Below are 18,517 nucleotides of genomic sequence, written 5' to 3' on the forward strand. Positions count from 1 at the left end.
TATTAGCTGTCAGTCTTTTTTTATTTTAGTCATCCTGGTGGGCATCTATGTCACTGGTTTTAATTTGTATTTCTCTGATGATGGATATTGAACAAATTTGGCTATCAAAATGCCTATTAACCATCTGGATATTTGTGGAGAGCCTATTCAAATCTCTAGCTCATTTCTAAATATATCACCTTTTTCTTAACATCATTTTTTCTTCTTCTTAACATTTTAAAATATATTCCGAAGCCTTTGTTGGAAGTATTAAAAACTTCCCCCACTTCATAGCTTGACTTGATAGTTCTTAATGATACAATTTATCAGATTTTTATCTTCATGGTGCTTTTCATGTCCTAATAAATCTTTGCCAAGGCCAAGAAGACTGTGTTTTCTGCAGAAGCCTTATTATTTTACTTTTCATATTTAGGACCACTGGAATCCATTGGAATCCATCCATTTGGAATTGATGTTTATATATGGTTTGAGGTCAAGCTTCATTTCTTCCCATATGTATGCCCAAAATTAGTGTTCTTAATGCGGCTAAAAACTTTTTTCTGATTATTGATGGTTGTCTCATTAGGATTTTGTTGTTTACTAATGCTGTTTAATTTCTGGATTTTGGCTGAATATTTTATCTTTTTTTCTTTCACCTTTAAAGGGTAAATAGGAAGAGACAATATAAACTGGAGGTGATGGTAATAACAGTTCTCCCCCCAAACCGGGGAGCTGGGACCACATGCCTCCTCCGCTGGGGTGAGCCTGCCCAGGCCTCTCCCATGCTCCAGTACAAACCCCCAGCCGAGCCAGGCATAGCACTCTGGTCCTAAAACCAAACTGAATGGAAAAGCTACCTCAAAACTGCTCATCCAGGTGATCTGGGAAAGCCACAGGTGAAATCATCCTTTGCTACAGAATCATGAGGTCACCAAAGTCAACTCAGGGAGATTTCAGGAACAAAGCTGTTATTTTTTTTTTTTCAAAACGACTTTGAGGTGATTTGATCTCTTCTCGCTCTTTTCTCTACTTGACTACGTTCCACAGTCTAGGCTACACTGAGGAGATCTCCTAATCTAACAAAGCTTTTCTTACGCAGGACCACCAAGCTCTCTCCCTGCGCCATTTCCAGGCCCTGACCTTAGTAACAATCACGGGCTCCCCTTTATCGCAGGTTTATGTGCTAGGCACTAAGCTAAGCACTTCACAGGAATTTATTATCAATCTGTACACCTTCCTTGATACTTCTTTAAAGCCCTTCTCAGCACCTGAAATACATTCTCAATTTGTTTACTGTGTAACTGGAAGACAAATTTCACAGTCCTTGTCTCTCCTTCACTGCCCTATCAGGATGTCGAGCCCAGGGCCTAGCGCACAGTAGATACTGAGTACACATTTGTTTTCATTGTTGTCCAGGGTTGCCCACCCTTCTCAGCAAAGCACTGAAGGTATATGGCTACTTGAAGGTGGACGTGTCCTCTAAGTAAATCATGTCAGGGTGAAGAGGAGAAAAAGGGATTAGATACAACCGATGGTCCATTCTTCTTACAGTTATTTTTTTAATAAAGTTTGATGATTAACGTTTATTAATCAAGTTTGATGAAAGTTAAAACACCTGAAATGTATTTCCTATTTCTTCACGAAGGGTCATACTGGAGATGGTTTTGGTCCTCATTCAGACAAGCCTTCCCATCTACTTCACTGTCTTCCCTTTTTATCAGCCTCATCAGCAAGTACCTCATATGTTGATGAAAGAAATTTCCACCTTGCTATCGTCTCTTTTACCTGTTTCCTTTAATCCATTTCTCCAGAGAGCGACATCTGATTGAAAAACTACCTAAAATAATTTCGTTGCTTCAGTTTTGTGGTGTGATCACTTTTCCCACCTGTTTCCACTCTACGGTCTTTGAAATTACCTTAAAAGTGTAGTAACATTTTGCAATGCTGGGGTACCATTTCAATTTTATATTGGATTATGCATTATTTATAGCATAGATTAAACTTTTCAGCAGGGAAAATAATCCAAACTCTTAGGAACAGTCATTGTTTTAAGTTATACACTACTTTCAATTAAACGCTATAGGATTAAAAACACAGACTGATAATACTGGCTTTTTTCAGTCATCTCTTAGTGCTCAGCATACCAGAAGGTCCTCTAAAAGGGAAGCCCGTCTCATGAATCCACAAGGACCAAAAGGTCCTTGAAATCTGGCCCCATCTAAAACATCCATAAGCATATTTGGTCCATGCCAAATGGTTTTGGACAGGACCAAATATCAAGGACATTTTGGTGTGGACCAAATGTCTCCTAACCATCCACAAGTACCTCAAAAGAGTCAATACTGAGAAATGCAATTTGATTAACTTTAACATTTTCACGTGTATTCACGTGAAAAACCTCTTGTTCTAGCCTAAACAGTAAACTCTACCATCTCTGTATAATCTTTGCATTCACAAATTTCAACAGCCGGTCTTGTGAACTCGAGTTTAGCAACCTCTGTTTAGGCACAGAGGATGCGTTCGATCCTGGCTCTAAAATGTCCCGAGACCTCTTGGTTAGACTCCTCAGACGTACCATGGCTCTTCTTTCCAAATGAAGTCCCCTTTTAAAATGTCAGCGTAATATATGTCTTGAATTTTCAAGTAGAATACTTTAAATTATTTGACAAAGAACAGATAACACGACAGTAAACTGATGTTATTTTAGAATGCTTTTTATTTCGACACTTACAGGATGTGTGTAAGGCATGTTCACAAGTATTTGTTTGAAGTTACGTACAAAACACGTTCTCTCTCTCTCCAGCTGCTCTTCTTTCCCTTTGTACCTGCTGCTACAAACTGGGCCCTGTGTATCTTCGTATCTACAAGTCCTCAGTTATTTTGAACATGCAGACAATGTTTTAGGGACCTGCTTCAAAATATGGAGGAAGCTTCTATGCACTAAGTCACTAAGACATCAAAACTCACAGGGAACCAAGGCAGAGGGAAGCGACCAAATCAGCTCATGAACTTGGGGCTGTGAGCTTCTAGGGGGTAACAAAGAACACACAGAAAAACATTTTTTGACCCTTCCTGTTTGAAAGAAATGGAATGTGTCCACAATTCATGTTTCTGTATTTACTACTACTGCCTATGAAGTCACTAAAGAGAACTAATTTTTTAACAGTTTCTAATGCAGTTACAGCTTTGTTCTCAGGCCACAGTACAAGAGTGCATGCATTACTCTACACAAATGTCAAACACCGAACAATTGTAACAGGGACACCTCAGGACTGTCTAATTACACAAGTGTCTCTTTTTGGTGGTAGGATAAGGAAAGCGCCCACTGTGTGCTAGACAGAGACACCTGAACACTTGTTGTCTAACTCATAAAGAAGGACAACATCACTAATGAGAACAGCAAAGTATTCAGAGTAAGTTCCCAACGTGGGGCTGGGATAATGAATACAGAGCCTCAATTTTAGGGGTTAAAAAAAGTCTTGGCTGATGTTAATAAGTTTTTTGTGTGATTTTCAAAAATCATTATGTCTTTAAAAGATGAAAAACAAGCACTAATAAATCTACTGGGGAGAAATAAAATAATGAAATGAAAAATCAAAATCACATGAAGAGGAGATCTGAATCTTTTGGTCTGAATCAGCCAATATTTTAACATTAACTACAACCTATTCAAATGTGGTTTGCTTAAGCCCATTTTTTAAAATGCAGAATCTTTAAGGAAAAATGTAGGCATTTGTTTAGGAATACTGATCTCAAAAAACTTTAACGTGGGGCACTTTAAAAGGTCAAGGATACTTATAATTTAAGTCCTGCTTTGAGGCACTCACCATATTTTCCTTCCATCGCAGAGAGCACCTCTGCAGCAGCCCCAGCAATATAAGGATGTGGTTACACATAACTTTATCAGCCACCATTTGGCGATTATTAAGTGGCTAGTCAGAGTTGGGAAATTACTCAACTGTCAACTATATTAAAGATTTCCATTTATTAGCACTGTGACACACGGTGCAAAGAATCTTCACATGTTGCTTTTTATAGCAAAGGTAGTATATTGTTATTCTTCCAACTCAACAAACAGTATATACTCTTCAGTGACTAGTGGGTGGGCCTCTTCCGGAAGGGCAGGCTACTCTTCTGACAGGAGGCCGCGAGCCAGGCAGGCTGGGCAAGTGCTCTGCTCCTTAAGCCACTGCTTGAAGCACTGAAACGAGAAGAGACAGCTAGCCAGTGCCTCTAGGAGCACATGGAACCTCAGCCCTCCCGGACCACTCGCCTCAGCAGACACGGCTAACTTCACTGTGACACCTGGTAGGGCCTGGAGCCACCCAACACCCAGGGACACCAGAGCCTGCTCAGGGCAGGAGTCTGGGCCAAGCTCCAGGAGCAGAGAAACCCACCTCAGAATGTGACCTGAACACTCAGGGCCTGATCTTGGGGCATGGCCTTGCCCTCCCATCCCCCCACACCCTGCTCCAGTCTCGTGCTTCAGCCGCCCTGACTTCTAGAGGCTGGCCCTTGGACTCACCCTGTCTGTCTGGTCTTGTTCCTTGCCCATCCCACCAGCCTGCACGCCACACAGCCTCGCTGGAGCCTGTCTACCCAGCGTGCTCCCGGCTGGCCTGCTGCTGCTACAGAGCCGAGTGTGTGTGTAAGTTCGAGAGCCCAGGCAGGATACCCCTTCCCGGGAAGGAGGAAGAAGGCAGGTCACGCGGGAGACAGCAAGCTGTCTGGACTCTTTCTAGTGAGTATACTGTGTGTATCCCTTTTCTCAGGGATTCCTACACTGACAGGGCAGAGACCTGATCTGCTCTAACCCAGCAGCAGGGGTACAGGACAAATGCTCACAGCACCCAAAACACCAAAACAGTTACCACAAATCTGGGAAGGGCACAGGGCAGAACCTGCCAGGATCAGGCGCAGTGGGCCCGGTTAGGGTTAGTTTCTCCCCTAGAACGTTCAACTTACTTCACACACTGCACCGAACTGACAGACCGCTGCACTGTGTGTGTGTCTGTCTGGCCGTGCACATAAGAAACTGATGCGTATAAAGAACTGACTTCTAAGGAACTAGTATGGCTTTGACTTGCAGCAACTGATGCAGCCAACTGCCCTTTTCCACTCATGACACAGAGCAGAGGACAGTGTGCACAGCGCACGCTGCGGGGCCCAGGAATCCGCTCCCCTCCTGCAGCGTCGCTCTCTGGGGGGGAGACAATCATCACAGACAGAGGAGCTTTAGAAAGTGCTCTGAAAATGCAAGCACTGAAGCCTAGAAAACAAAGTCCCTTTTTATTTTCAAAATACTCCATGGTCAAAAGGCATGACATGAGGATGGCCAAGGAGAATTCTTACCCCTTTGTGAAACTTGTGCCCACATTTCAGCACACGTACATTTTTGGATTTGAATACTTCTAGGCATATTTCACAGGAATTTGCACCAGACACCTGTGGAAACAAATGCATCTCAATAGTAAAGAATAACTAAATTTCTTCTTACTACATGAGCTCTTCTTACAAGTGGCCTTCCAGAACTTTCACAGCTAAGGTGGCAAATTATTCTCAATTATAGTTAAGGAGACTGAGGGAACAACTTATTTTTTAATAACGTTTCTTAGGAAAAAATAAAGTTTTAATTTTCTCAGAGAAAAAAATGTTTTATGTGGTTAACTCATTCCCAGCTAAAATACTACAAATACCTACTTACCCCAACCCATACCTAAAGTATGGTACTAGCTGAATATTACAAATTAATTGTTCATCTAATTATCTAACAGTTGGAGACAGTAATAAATTATGACATCTCTACACTATGGATTATCATGGGGCTGATTAAAATCATGACAGAATTCCATAATCCTTGACGTGAAAAGTTAGTCACAAAAACTCTCTGAATAAAAGTAGGCTACAGAACAGTATGTATCGTATGATTATATAATTCAATTTTTTAAAAATAAAGAGAATGTGTATATATAGAGATGCCTAGAAAAGAGTCTGGAAAGATATAAAATGTTAACAGTGGTTACTGGCTACTTTTGGTTGAGAGATTTAACTTTTTTCTTTGCTACTTTTCTAAAGTTTCCATGAATGTGGATTACTTGTATAAATCAAAACAAAACGAACTGATGGCTCATTCAGCAAACATCCATGGTCAGGGATTGTGCGCGGCACAGCGACGCAGAGATGAATGGGAGGGCTTGCGGCCCTAGCCGCTCACAGTCTGGTGAGCACGGACAGCGTGTTCTGTGTGAAAGCAGAGTGCCACCCTGGAACACCAGGCACGAAGCTCTCCCTACGGCTCACAGCAGTCACCCCACATCGCATCATTAACTTCGACTCTCACTCCTCCTCTTAACTCTGAGCACCTGAAGGCAGGAAATGGCCTTGCTTATCTGTGCTCTTAGCAGCTGGCAAGGAACCTGGCCCCAAACTGAGACTCCATAAACTGTCAAGAAAGTGAATGAATGCAGCCCTGGCAGTGGGTTAAGGTCAGGGAGTTCAGCTGGGGGCAGTGCCTAAAGGCTATGAAACCCTGAACTGCTGCATGGGGTTTTCTGTCTTTCCCATGGCACTGTCGCTGCTGCAGCAATGGGACAGATGTGCTCTCACTCCTCTCTGCGGCCCCCCAGGGAAGGGTCTGGGAGGAAATGGAGGTGTCAGCCCTGGGGAAAGGGCAGGTTAAGGCCTCTGCAAAGTTCAGAAAAATCCACAGTTAACTTGACTATTTCCTAGTATGGAAAAGTGGGCACAATATATTTCTAATTGAAAAAAAAACAAAAACACAAATATATGTACAGTTGACTAAATTCACGTATACACACAGATACAAAAGAGTTTAGAAAAATATATACTGATGTGATAGTACTGGTTACCCTTAGAGGGTGGGTTTTGGGGTTCTTTATATGCTCTTTTTATTTGGATTTTCTATTATGAACAACAAAACTTTTGTAATTTAAAAATACAAAGCAGGGACTTCCCTGGTGGCGCAGTGGTTAAGTATCTGCCTGCCAATGCAGGAGGCATGGGTTCGAACCCTGGTCGAGGAAGATCCCACATGCCGTGGAGCAACTAAGCCTGTGCACCACAACTACTGAGCCTGTGCTCTAGAGCCTGCGAGCCACAACTACTGAAGCCCACACGCTCTAGGGCCCGCGAGCCACAACTACTGAGCCCACGTGCCACAACTACTGAAGCCCACACGCCTAGAGCCCATGCTCCGCAACAAGAGAAGCCACCACAATGAGAAGCCCGCCCACCGCAATGAAGAGAAGCCCCTGCTCGCCACAACTAGAGAAAGCCCGCGCACAGCAACGAAGACCCAACACAGCCAAAAATAAAAGTTTAAATTAATTTTAAAAAAAAAGCAAATTACTTGGAATTTTTAAAAAACTACCTATGATTAGCAAATTAAGTCCCAGTTTCAATACATATTATTCTTACAAGTCAGCTTTTACACCTTTATTACTATCAACATCAACCATGAAGTAGAAAGCAATCTCTTCCCAAAAGGTGATTATGGTCTATCTTGGGATGGCCAACAAGCACACAGACGCACGCGCGCACACACACACACGCACACAAAGGAGTTCACACACACACTCACACATCAATGAGAATGCCAAGAAGTTGACCTGGTTGTTCGACCACAGAGCACGTGACCAGCAGGAACAGCCCTGAGAGAGGGAGGGGACTCCAGCCAGGCCCTGCAGGAATGCTCTGCATGATCATAAGCTTTCCCTTTGGGGTGAGACCCTCTGGGACCTGAGTGTATGTGATGCAGAAAGTCTCCAAAGGGTAGCGGAAAGTGAAAATGTATGGGAGGCATAAAAACGAGTTCACAAAAAAGATTCACTGCTTAGCTCAAGTCAGCAAACCAGCGCTCTTTGTGCAGTCTTGCACTGCTGACTCCGCTATGGGGCCTGCAACTCTTCTAATTTCAATTTCACCTGAACTGTGATACTATAGTTGGACAAAAAGGGGAAATGTGCTCTACACCAGAATTCAATCTGGAGCCCACGGCTGTGAGCCACCCAGGTGAGCACCTCTCTTTCAACCACACGTTCAGTCCCTAAGGCACAGTCCCCAGCATGAGCTGGCCAGTGTGTTGAGGACGCTGCGCTCCAGTCGAAGGAAGGAACACTGGCGAGATGCGTGCGTCACCTGTGCCTCGGATTCCTCATTCACAAAGACAGTTATAACGCCCTATCAACTGACATCACAGATAGAACAGCACTTTATGAAAAGCTCTGTGTAACTGTAACATTCTCATTGTCTGAAAGGACAACAAACAATCTAAATCAGTGTATCAAATTAAAGGCAAGTTAATTTAATGGGCTCATTCCTGTGTGCCCCCCGCGCCCCCTGAGGGGAGAGAGAAGGGAAGCAACCAGCCTTCCCCAAGCACAGCGCTTGACTCTGCCTATTCTACTGCAGCACTTCATCCCCACAACCACCCGAACAAGCAGATATGATTCGAGCTCACAGTGTTATTAAGTGATGGAACCAAGTCTGTGTTATTCCAAAGCCCATGGTCACACGTAGAAGAAAATTATCCAAAAATCAATTTTTCCAACTATTCACACTTGATATAAAAAGTGAATTTATATGACCATCCACAGGCCCAGTTCCCACAATGTGGTCACAGCTCTTCTTGTCACTACACGCAGGGGCCCCGAGCTACCCGTAAAAATGGAGAGACAACCTCGCCATTCACTGGCTCTCCTAATGAAACACTCAAGTACGTCTAAACTTGGTTTCCAATTTCAAGATCAAATAAATTCAATCTAGAAAAATGGGGCTAAATCAGGGATTAGTAGTTCTGTTTCCTTCTCGTTCTTCATCAGAAGAGCAGCACTGACTCTACGGTCATACACGCAGCACTCACAGGGATGTCGTCTGTCTTCTGCCCCTTGCTTTTGGGTGATGATCCAACAACCACGGAGGGCGGGCCCTGGGTGGCCCTGGTCACAGAAGCAGCAGAGCTGGGCTCAGACGGCCTCCTGTCCTTTCCTGGATTTGGCTGCAGCAAGAACATGCAGCAGGGAAGCAAGTTCAGTTACCCAAAAACTTGACCCTCTTCTGTCTACTAAATTGCTCTCCATTTTGGGGTTGCAAGCATTTTTTCCCACAATTCTCTTATTTTTATAAATAAATAAGAATAAAGTGGAACATTTTATTGAATCTAAATGAAATACTGACCTTTTTCTTTTTCTCTTCATCTAGAATGTGTTCTGTCACTCTTTGGACAATTTCGTCAATACTCAATCCAGAGAGCGAGTTCTTGTTTTTGTTTCTCACTTTTTTAATAAAACCAGCAAGCTTGGTGCTGAAAGGGAAAGTGGGGATAATGTCAAGAGAAAGTTAAAGTTTTCTGCTGCAAAGAAATATTATGGGCCAATATTAACCCAACAGCAAAAAGAAACAAAATCAAATACACACAAATAATTCATTTGTAAACAACAGTAACTATAGAGAGCAGCAAAATCACTCTTTCAAAGCACTATGAAAATTCCAATATTATTTCTAAATATTTGTTCTAATAGACTTTCAAAGTAACAGTGTATCTGACAGACCCATTTGAGATCTCCATCTCTACTTAGAAACCTGACTTCTTACAGCCTGGATATCCTGTAGCTTTAAGCAAAATCAATGAATGATCAGACGCCACTGGATCTGACTTGAAATCAATAAAATCTCTCTCTATCTAAGAACAAACTAGTTTTGTTGACTTCTTCCCTTTAAAAATCTAACCAACAACAAAGTTTTCAAAGCCTGAGTTTTTCATAGGTAGCAGTGGATGTGATTTATATCGTTAATCAATAGGAACTTGGTATCTGTAGCACTAATACCTCATATGCTTTAACATGCAGAAAATTAGGATGCATATCTATTTGGTGGTTTATATTCTGCCAGATTTAGTCAGGATTGCAAACAATTTTATTTGTAATGTACTTTTGGTAATTACAACTTGACTATTTTTACTAATTTGCATGGTAATTGCTACTGAGAGAACTTACAATGTTTATCAAACTTAGGGCTAAACATGCCCATGTGCAGACAAGATATACTTATTTCCAAATGGGCAGGGCTCCACTGACAAATGCAAAACATCAAATTTGGCCGTTAACTACTGTGTTTCAAAAGTATAATCTCAAAGACTGTGACTAATATTGTGTCAAAGACAGAAATAACATGGAAGGTGCAGAGGGTCATTCCTGGATGTGGATTCCTCTCTTCTGAGCTGTATCCCAGAGACATTCCCTCCACTTCACCTTCTCTCCAGGCTGAGACCACGAGTACCTCTGTCCCCTCGCACCAATCTGGAGTGAGGTCAGAGGTTGATGCAGAAGCACTGCTGAAGTGCCTGAATGACAACTCTGGCTGACTTAGTTAAAAGCAACTCTCCCCATTTGCAGCAACATGGATGGACCTAGAGACTGTCATACTGAGTGAAGTAAGTCAGACAGAGAAAGACAAATATATGATATTGCTTATATGTGGAATCTAAAAAAATGGTACAAATGAACTTATTTACCAAACAGAAATAGTCACAGACATAAAAAACAAATTTATGGTTTCTGGGGAGGGGGGGGGGATGAATGGGGAGACTGGGAGTGACATATACACACTACTATATATAAAATAGGCAACTAATAAGGACCTACTGTATAGCACAGGGAACTCTACTCAATGCTCTGTAATTACCTACATGGGAAAAGAATCTAAAAAAGAGTGGATATACGTAAATGTACAACTGATTCACTTTGCTGTACAGCAGAAACTAATACACCACTGTAAATCAACTACTCCCCCCACCCAACCCCGCCAAAAAAGCAGCTCTCCTCACCCTCATAAGGATCCCTCTGTAACGTGCTCACGCGCCTGACTCCCTAGCGGACTACATCTAGCCTCATCGGCCTCACACCTCTAACAAATCGGAGGTGCTGTCCAACGAGGTGTAAGTTGCTGTTGCCTTCTTTGCTATACGTGGGATTTTTTCCCCTGAAATAATGTAAAACTAATGTTTTGCAGTTCATTTAGTGATTCCCTAACTAGTGTTGGCGAGTTACTGAGTTCATCAAAATCTTAGCAAACTGCCATGGGTTCTGATGAGTGTTGATTAACCAGTGTTCAATGTTTTCAATCTATTGGTTTGAAACTGCTCACTTCTATGTTTACAAAAGGAAAAAGTGCAGCACTTGTCTTTCTGAGTAAAACAATTATGCAGTCCTTTCCAGTTCAGCCCCTAATTGGCTGTAATGTTATCTAATCAGGAAACCTCAGTTCAATAAAGCACTTAACAGAGTCACAGACATTTTAGATTCGTACCTGCTGTAACACGGGAACACCACTGACAGGTGCTCAATAATACTATTGAATGGCTTCTTTGGAGACTGGCTTGAACGGGTGGCACGTCCTGGAGCAACAGGCGACTTCCGATCAGCCACCGGGCTTGGCTCTGACCGCGCTGCCTGGCCGGGGCTCTCACACTCTGGCCGCCGGCCGGCTTCCGGCACACAGGAGGGCGACTCCACTGGGCCATCAGTAGCAGAGACCAGACTTGATTCCTCGGGAACTGCTGTTCGGTCTCCAGTCCTGTGACTCGTAGAAGTGGAGGGGCCTTGATCCTCATGGTCTGAAGACTCAGCAAGTAACTTAGGATGAATCTACAAGGAACACACCACAGTGGCTGGATCACTAAGAGTTACATCCGTGAACAAAGACTAACGATTAAGCACAACTATAATAAAACCTGGCTGCTCAAGTGCACAGGATTTGAATTGCAACAAATTAAATGTCTTGTCCTTAAAAATTGCTGGCCACCTTCTCTTTCTCAAAATGAGCTCTTCATGGCTCCACACTGCTGGCTTCCGTCCCATCCGCTGGGCCCCTGCTCAGCTCTCCCCGCAGCCCTGCCGCCGTCCACGCCTGAAGTGCGGCTGCCCCTCATGTTGTCAGAGGTGCAATCTCCACCTCACCCGTGCTACGCCCTCTCGTGCCTCGCTGACTGTGTGCTCACTGAGGATAACGCCCACTTTTTTTTTTTTTGGCCACGCGGTGCCACATGTAGTATCTCAGTTCCCCGACCAGGGATCGAACCCATGCCCCCTGCAGTGGAAGCGCAGAGTCCTAATCACTGGACCACCGGGGAAATCCACAATGCCCACTTCCAAAAAGATTCCAGTCTAGAATATCTTCCTGAGATCCAAATCTGCACATCCAAACTTCCTAATGGGCAGATCCGCATGGGTGACTGATTCCAGGGCCACTCAAGCCCTACATCTTCAAAACCCACCTCAGGGCAGTCCCCTCACCCTGCCCTTCCTCCGGTGCCACCTCACTGACAGAAACCCAGAGTCATCCTCGACTCCCCAACATACTCACACGGAACCCCAATCTCATAAGCAGCACCATTCTTTCAACTGACCTCCTGCACACCCCTCAAATCTGTTCTCTTCCCTCCAGCCCCGCTGCCTCTCTGAGCCAGGACACGGCTGGGGACACTGAGCTGTGACTGGTTGGCTGGAAATCGCTCACTCAGCTCCCTCTCCCACCACATCTCCACACTGCAGTCAAGCTGATCGTCAAGTACAATGCTGATGTCGTTCCCTAACTTGAAACTTATACTGGCTTCTTAGTGACCTGAGGAAAAGTCCACACTGCTGAACACACCTTACACCTTAATAAGGCTCCCTTTGTTCCGGCCCGTGGGTACGATATTATAATCTTTCTCCCTATCGTCCCCTTTGTCATTGTGGACTTCTTTTGTAGCTATGAAAGGAGGGTATTCTCTTTTTTTCTAGCCTCCAAATATGCTGCTTCTTCCACTTGGAACACTCTGACCCTGCAAACATCACACCACACACCCCTCCTCAAACACACACCCCCTTACTCCTTTTGCCTGGTTAATTCCTATTCCAGATCTCTGACTCACCGAGACTTCCAACAGCGGAGCTTCTGCCGAGGCCTAGGCCTCTGGGTTAGATTAGTTCCTCCTAATTTATGCTGCCATAGCATTCTATGTTCCTGTGAAAAATCTTGGCACACTTTGCTTATAATTATAGGTTTAAAGTCTCTCTTTCTTAAACCCATATGCACTTTGAGGGCACAGACCACATCTAATCCTGATCACCACTAAATACCCAATGAATGAACAGCAGAGAAATGACACACAAAGTAAATCGTTTTTAGGGGCACTTATTACTCAAGCTCCTGGCACACTGAGAGTTCCCAAGGTTTTGAATTTTAAAATTACATAAGCTAGAGTTAAAAATTAAGAGTAAAATATTCTATTGATAGCTAATGCTCTTCCCCCTTCCATATCTGCTATAAGAACTTGGAAACACTATAAATAAGTGATCTTTAATTCTAAATAAAACTCTGTTTCTTACTCAGTTCAATGGAGAGAAAAAACTTTTTCTATGGAGAGAAAAAAACTGGCGCTCAATAGAAAATTTAATCAGTCCAAGGTGGCTAACCTTTTTAACGTTTTAAACCATTTTTTTTTTGCAGATGAATCCACAGTAAGTACGAATGCTTAGTGTGCAAGGTATTGGGGAGAAAAAGACGCTCAAAATGAGGCTTCTGACAGCAGCTCCAGAGCCTACAATCTAAGACGCTGAAATGCATTGACAGAAGGGTCACAGGGTGAGGGGCAAATAAGGGCAGCCCTCACAGGGCTTAACCTAGCACTTAATGAAAACATTAAGGCAACTGTTAATCCATCTCATGCCCACTCCCAAAACAATAACAACAAACTACTTTTGGCCAGTTAAGAAAGAAATTGTGCTTCACTCCTTTTCTGTTCTCTTTCCTTCAAAAAAAAAAAAAAGACGTAATAGACTTACTGTGTTACAGGCAGGAAACGAAAGCTCAGAAATCTGCACTTTAGAAAGTTCACTGAGCCGAAAACCATTTTTAATTGCTTGAATTTGTTCTTCAAACTGAGACTGTAGGTAGAAGGAAAAATGTTAAGTTTTTCTAACAAATTCCAAGAGAAAACCACAACTGCCAAACAATACTTTTTTCCCCCTTACTATACATACATGACAAATGCTCAACCGTTTTCCAAGAAATATAACTGAGTTGCAAGGAAAGAAGTTCAAAATAAGTCCTTATTAATCAGAATGCTCTACAGCCTTATAAAACATAACTTTTCTAATCTTAACAATCAAGGGCTGAGTTTAAAGAGAGTTAAGAAGATAGCATTTCTTTCATGAAAAATTCTTAATTACAACAAAAAATAAATATTGTCTTGAACAGCTCAAAAAAGAAATAGTTTCAATATAACATGACCTCCTTAGAATTATAACCATCAGATAGATTTTGACAGAATTATAAAATACTTTATAACTTACCTTTGCTTTCTCAATTTCTTCTCTAACATTAGAAAGAAATGATTCCCATGAATGTATGTCATATTCCATGACAGGATATGCTGCAGAATCACTGAGAAAGTAGAAAAATTTATAAAACTGCTAATGTCCACTTAAAAATTTTTTTAAATTGAAAGTACTAAAGTACAAATGAAAATAAACATTTAAACACGAGAGAAACATGATCACACACAAAAAAAACAACTATTTTTAAAGAACTGTATATCTTACAAAGTCACTACGCTTTAGGAAACTTTAACTGTTGGTCTAATCCAAATCCTAAAACTGGTAGGCAGAGAGCAAATATTCTCCTGAATTTTAACTTCAGTCCCCAAATTTGAAGATCAGACACTCTTCAGCTGACATCTTCATATTTAACATCAAAGGCTATCTTTGTATTGAAAAACAAACCAAAAAAAAGGCAGCCTGGAAACATCCCAATAAAACCCTCATCCCCACCTTACTGTAAAATAAAGGGTGGGCGTCTAACAGGCTGTTAAACTTCTCAGCGCCTCATGAATCTGCTCCACTGAAAGTGACAGATAAGCTTTCTACTCCTAACTGAGAAGATCAGGAACACTACCAATCCGCGATGGTGTCAGTTCTCAGTATACATCTTAAAGAAAAACCACAACATTGCTTTTATGGCTTTCCTCTTTTGCCATCCTATGGTGGAATGAGCAGAATTAGCACAGGCTCCCTAAGAAAAAAACGCCGTGTACTGTGAGGCTTAATAAGGAGCCAATACCATTAGATAAAATGAGGCCTGAGATGTCTGTTTCCCAGATGCACCACAATGCATAGCCTACAGTTGTGCTGCATACTGGCGACTGAACACCACGTGATCTCAACCTCAGCTGTACTAGTCCTGTAATCTGAATCAGCATATCAATTTACCTTTAATCAGAAAGGTTTTCTCACGTGAAAAAAACTTAATCTTGAAAAATGAAGAAATAAAGAACTATACAATAAAACTGTTTTTCCATAACCCACAGAATCTCTGGTTCAACACTGAGGGTTTGAAATTTAAATCAAAAAGCACTAGGAATTAAGAAGTCAAAATCTGTGTGTGGTCCCATTTGTTTATTTTTGTTTTTATTTCCATTTCTCTAGGAGGTGTGTCAAAAAGGATCTTGCTGTGATTTATGTTACAGAGTGTTCTGCCTACGTTTTCCTCTAAGAGTTTTATAGTGTCTGGCCTTACATTTAGGTCTTTAATCCATTTTGAATTTATTTTTGTGTATGGTGTTAGGAAGTGTTTTGCAGAGCAAAGGAAACCATAAACAAGATGAAAAGACAACCCTCAGAATGGGAGAAAATATTAGCAAAGGAAGCAATGACAAAGGATTAATCTGCAAAACATACAAGCAGCTCATGCAGCTCAATATCAGATAAACAAACAACCCGGGCTTTCCCTGGTGGTGCAGTGGTTAAGAATCTGCCTGCCAATGCAGGGAACATGGGTTCGAGCCCTGGTCTGGGAAGATCCCACATGCCGCGGAGCAACTAGGCCCGTGAGCCACAATTACTGAGCCTGTGCGTCTGGAGCCTGTGCTCCACAACAAGAGAGGCCGCGATAGTGAGAGGCCCACGCACCGCGATGAAGAGTGGCCCCCACTTGCCGCAACTAAAGAAAGCCCTCGCACAGAAACAAAGACCCAACTCAGCCAAAAATAAATAAATTAATTAATTAATTAAAAAAATATATTAAAAAAAGGAAAATAAACGAAGACCCAACACAGCCATAAATAAATAAATAAACCCAAAGTTTAAAAAAAAAAAAAGAATCTGCTGGCCAATACAGGGTACACAGGTTCAACCCCTGGTCCGGGAAGATCCCACATGCCACAGAGCAACAAAGCCCACGTGCCACAACTACTGAGCCTGCGCTCTAGAGCCCATGAGCCACAACTACTGAGCCCACGTGCCACAATGCCCATGTGCCTAGAGCCTGTGCTCCGCAACAAGAGAAGCCACGACAATGAGAAGCCTGCGCACCACAATGAAGAGTAGTCCCCGCTCGCCACAAATAGAGAAAGCCCGCGCGTAGCAACGAAGACCTAACACAGCCAAAAATAAAAACAAACAAATAAATTTATAAAAACAAAACAAAACAAAAAACAAACCCAATCCAAAAGTGGGCAGAAGACCTAAATAGACATTTCTCCAAAGAAGATATACAAATTGCCGACAAACACATGAAAGGGTGCTCAACATCACTAATCATTAGAGAAATACAAAACAAAACTTTAGTGAGGTATCACCTCACACTGGTCAGAATGGCCATCATCAAAAAATCTACAAACAATAAATGCTGGAGAGGGTGTGGAGAAAAGGGAACCCTCTTGCACTGTTGGTGGGAATGTAAATTGATACAGCCACTATGGAGAACAGTATGGATGTGCCTTAAAAAACTAAAAATAGAACTACCATATGACCCAGCAATCCCATTACTGGGCATATACCCTGAGAAAACCATAATTCAAAAAGAGACATGTACCACAATGTTCATCGCAGCACTATTTACAATGGCCAGGACATGGAAGCAACCTAACTGTCCACTGACAGATGAATGGATAAAGAAGATGTGGCACGTATACACAATGGAATATTACTCAGCCATAAAAAGAAACGAAATTGAGTTATTTGTAGTGAGGTGGATGGACCTAGAGTCTGTCATACAGAGTGAAGTAAGTCAGAAAGAGAAAAACAAATACCGTATGTTAACACATATATACGGAATCTAAAAAAAATGGTTCTATTGAACCTAGGGGCAGGACAGGAATAAAGATGTAGACGTAGAGAATGGACTTGAGGACATGGGGAGGGGGAGGGTAAGCTGGGACGAAGTGAGAGAATGGCATGGACATATATACACTACCAAATGTAAAATAGATAGCTACTGGGAAGCAGCTGCATAGCACAGGGAGATCAGCTTGGTGCTTTGTGACCACCTAGAGGGGTGGTAAAGGTAGGGTGGGAGGGAGATGCAAGAGGGAGGGGATATGGGGATATATTTATATGTATAGCTGATTCACTCTGTTATACAGCAGAAACTAACACAACACTGTAAAACAATTATACTCCAATAAAGATGTTTAAAAAAAAAAACAACCGGGCTTCCCTGGTGGTGCAGTGGTTGAGAATCTGCCTGCCAATGCAGGGGACACGGGTTCGAGCCCTGGTCTGGGAAGATCCCACATGCCGCGGAGCAACTAGGCCCGTGAGCCACAACTACTGAGCCTGCGCGTCTGGAGCTTGTGCTCCGCAACAAGAGAGGCCGCGACAGTGAGAGGCCCGCGCACCGCGATGAAGAGTGGCCCCCGCTCGCCGCAACTAGAGAAAGCCCTCGCACAGAAACGAAGACCCAACACAGCCAAAAATAAATAAATAAAAAATAAAAATAAAGGAATTCCTTAAAAAAAAAAAAAAAAAAAAAAAAACAACCAAACCTGTGTGTGGAATATGATAAAATGACCAGATGAAAAGTAATCCCATGTGCAAAAATCTATATAGAAAAGTGCTAAATGCTAGACTGAAGGAGACCCTCTAGGATTCCCAGGTAAACCTTATTCCAAAAACAAAGCAAAAGAAAGAAAAACAGGTAAAGATTACAGAGGGTTGAAAAAAAATGACCAGATGTAAATATCTTTTGAAGTGACATTCCCATACTCTCCCATTAAGACTGTTAAGTAACTATTCTTACGGAAGGCAATTGTTTAAAAAGCCTTAAAAATGTGATCTTCATTCCAGAAATTTATTTATTGCATGGAAATGACTAATAATTTAGCTATAAGGATAAAACTTTAGTTATAAGGATACTTGCTACAGTGCAGCTTTTATTAACAAAATGTGCAAACAACCCAACTCTCCCACTACAGTGGTATTTAATAAATCATGACATGTTTGTACACTGGAATACTATTTAACCTTTTAAAATTAGGTTGGAGAAACATAATTATCGATATGAAAGGAAGCTTCCTGTATACTACTTAGTGAAAACTATATATAAATTTTTTTTTCAAATACTTAATGGATTTACTGCAAAATATTAGTTAGTTACAGCTCAATTTAGAATTAGGATAATTTTTATCATTTTTGTTTACATGTTTTGATTTTTCTATAATTGAATATGTATTAACTATATTAACTATTCAAAATAAAGT

The 18,517-nt window shown here is 42.0% G+C and overlaps 1 protein-coding gene across 6 annotated transcripts in view; it reads right to left on the bottom strand.

Moving 5' to 3' along the window:
* Positions 1–2,677: 2,677 nt before the first annotated feature.
* Positions 2,678–18,517, bottom strand: part of TTC3 (tetratricopeptide repeat domain 3) — a 135,558-nt gene continuing 119,718 nt past the window's right edge. For all 6 annotated transcript variants that reach the window (XM_061193926.1, XM_061193930.1, XM_061193928.1 and 3 more), the window contains 7 exons: positions 14,334–14,424; positions 13,824–13,925; positions 11,305–11,642; positions 9,175–9,301; positions 8,861–8,995; positions 5,332–5,424; positions 2,678–4,180 (listed from right to left, as the gene is read on the bottom strand). In XM_061193926.1, the coding sequence (XP_061049909.1) occupies positions 4,106–4,180; positions 5,332–5,424; positions 8,861–8,995; positions 9,175–9,301; positions 11,305–11,642; positions 13,824–13,925; positions 14,334–14,424 (961 nt within the window). In that variant the 3' untranslated portion in view covers positions 2,678–4,105. The remainder of the gene's footprint in view (positions 4,181–5,331; positions 5,425–8,860; positions 8,996–9,174; positions 9,302–11,304; positions 11,643–13,823; positions 13,926–14,333; positions 14,425–18,517) is intronic.

The sequence above is a fragment of the Eubalaena glacialis genome, chromosome 6, assembly GCF_028564815.1.
Source record: "Eubalaena glacialis isolate mEubGla1 chromosome 6, mEubGla1.1.hap2.+ XY, whole genome shotgun sequence".
In the NCBI taxonomy this organism is placed as follows: Eukaryota; Metazoa; Chordata; class Mammalia; order Artiodactyla; family Balaenidae; genus Eubalaena; species Eubalaena glacialis.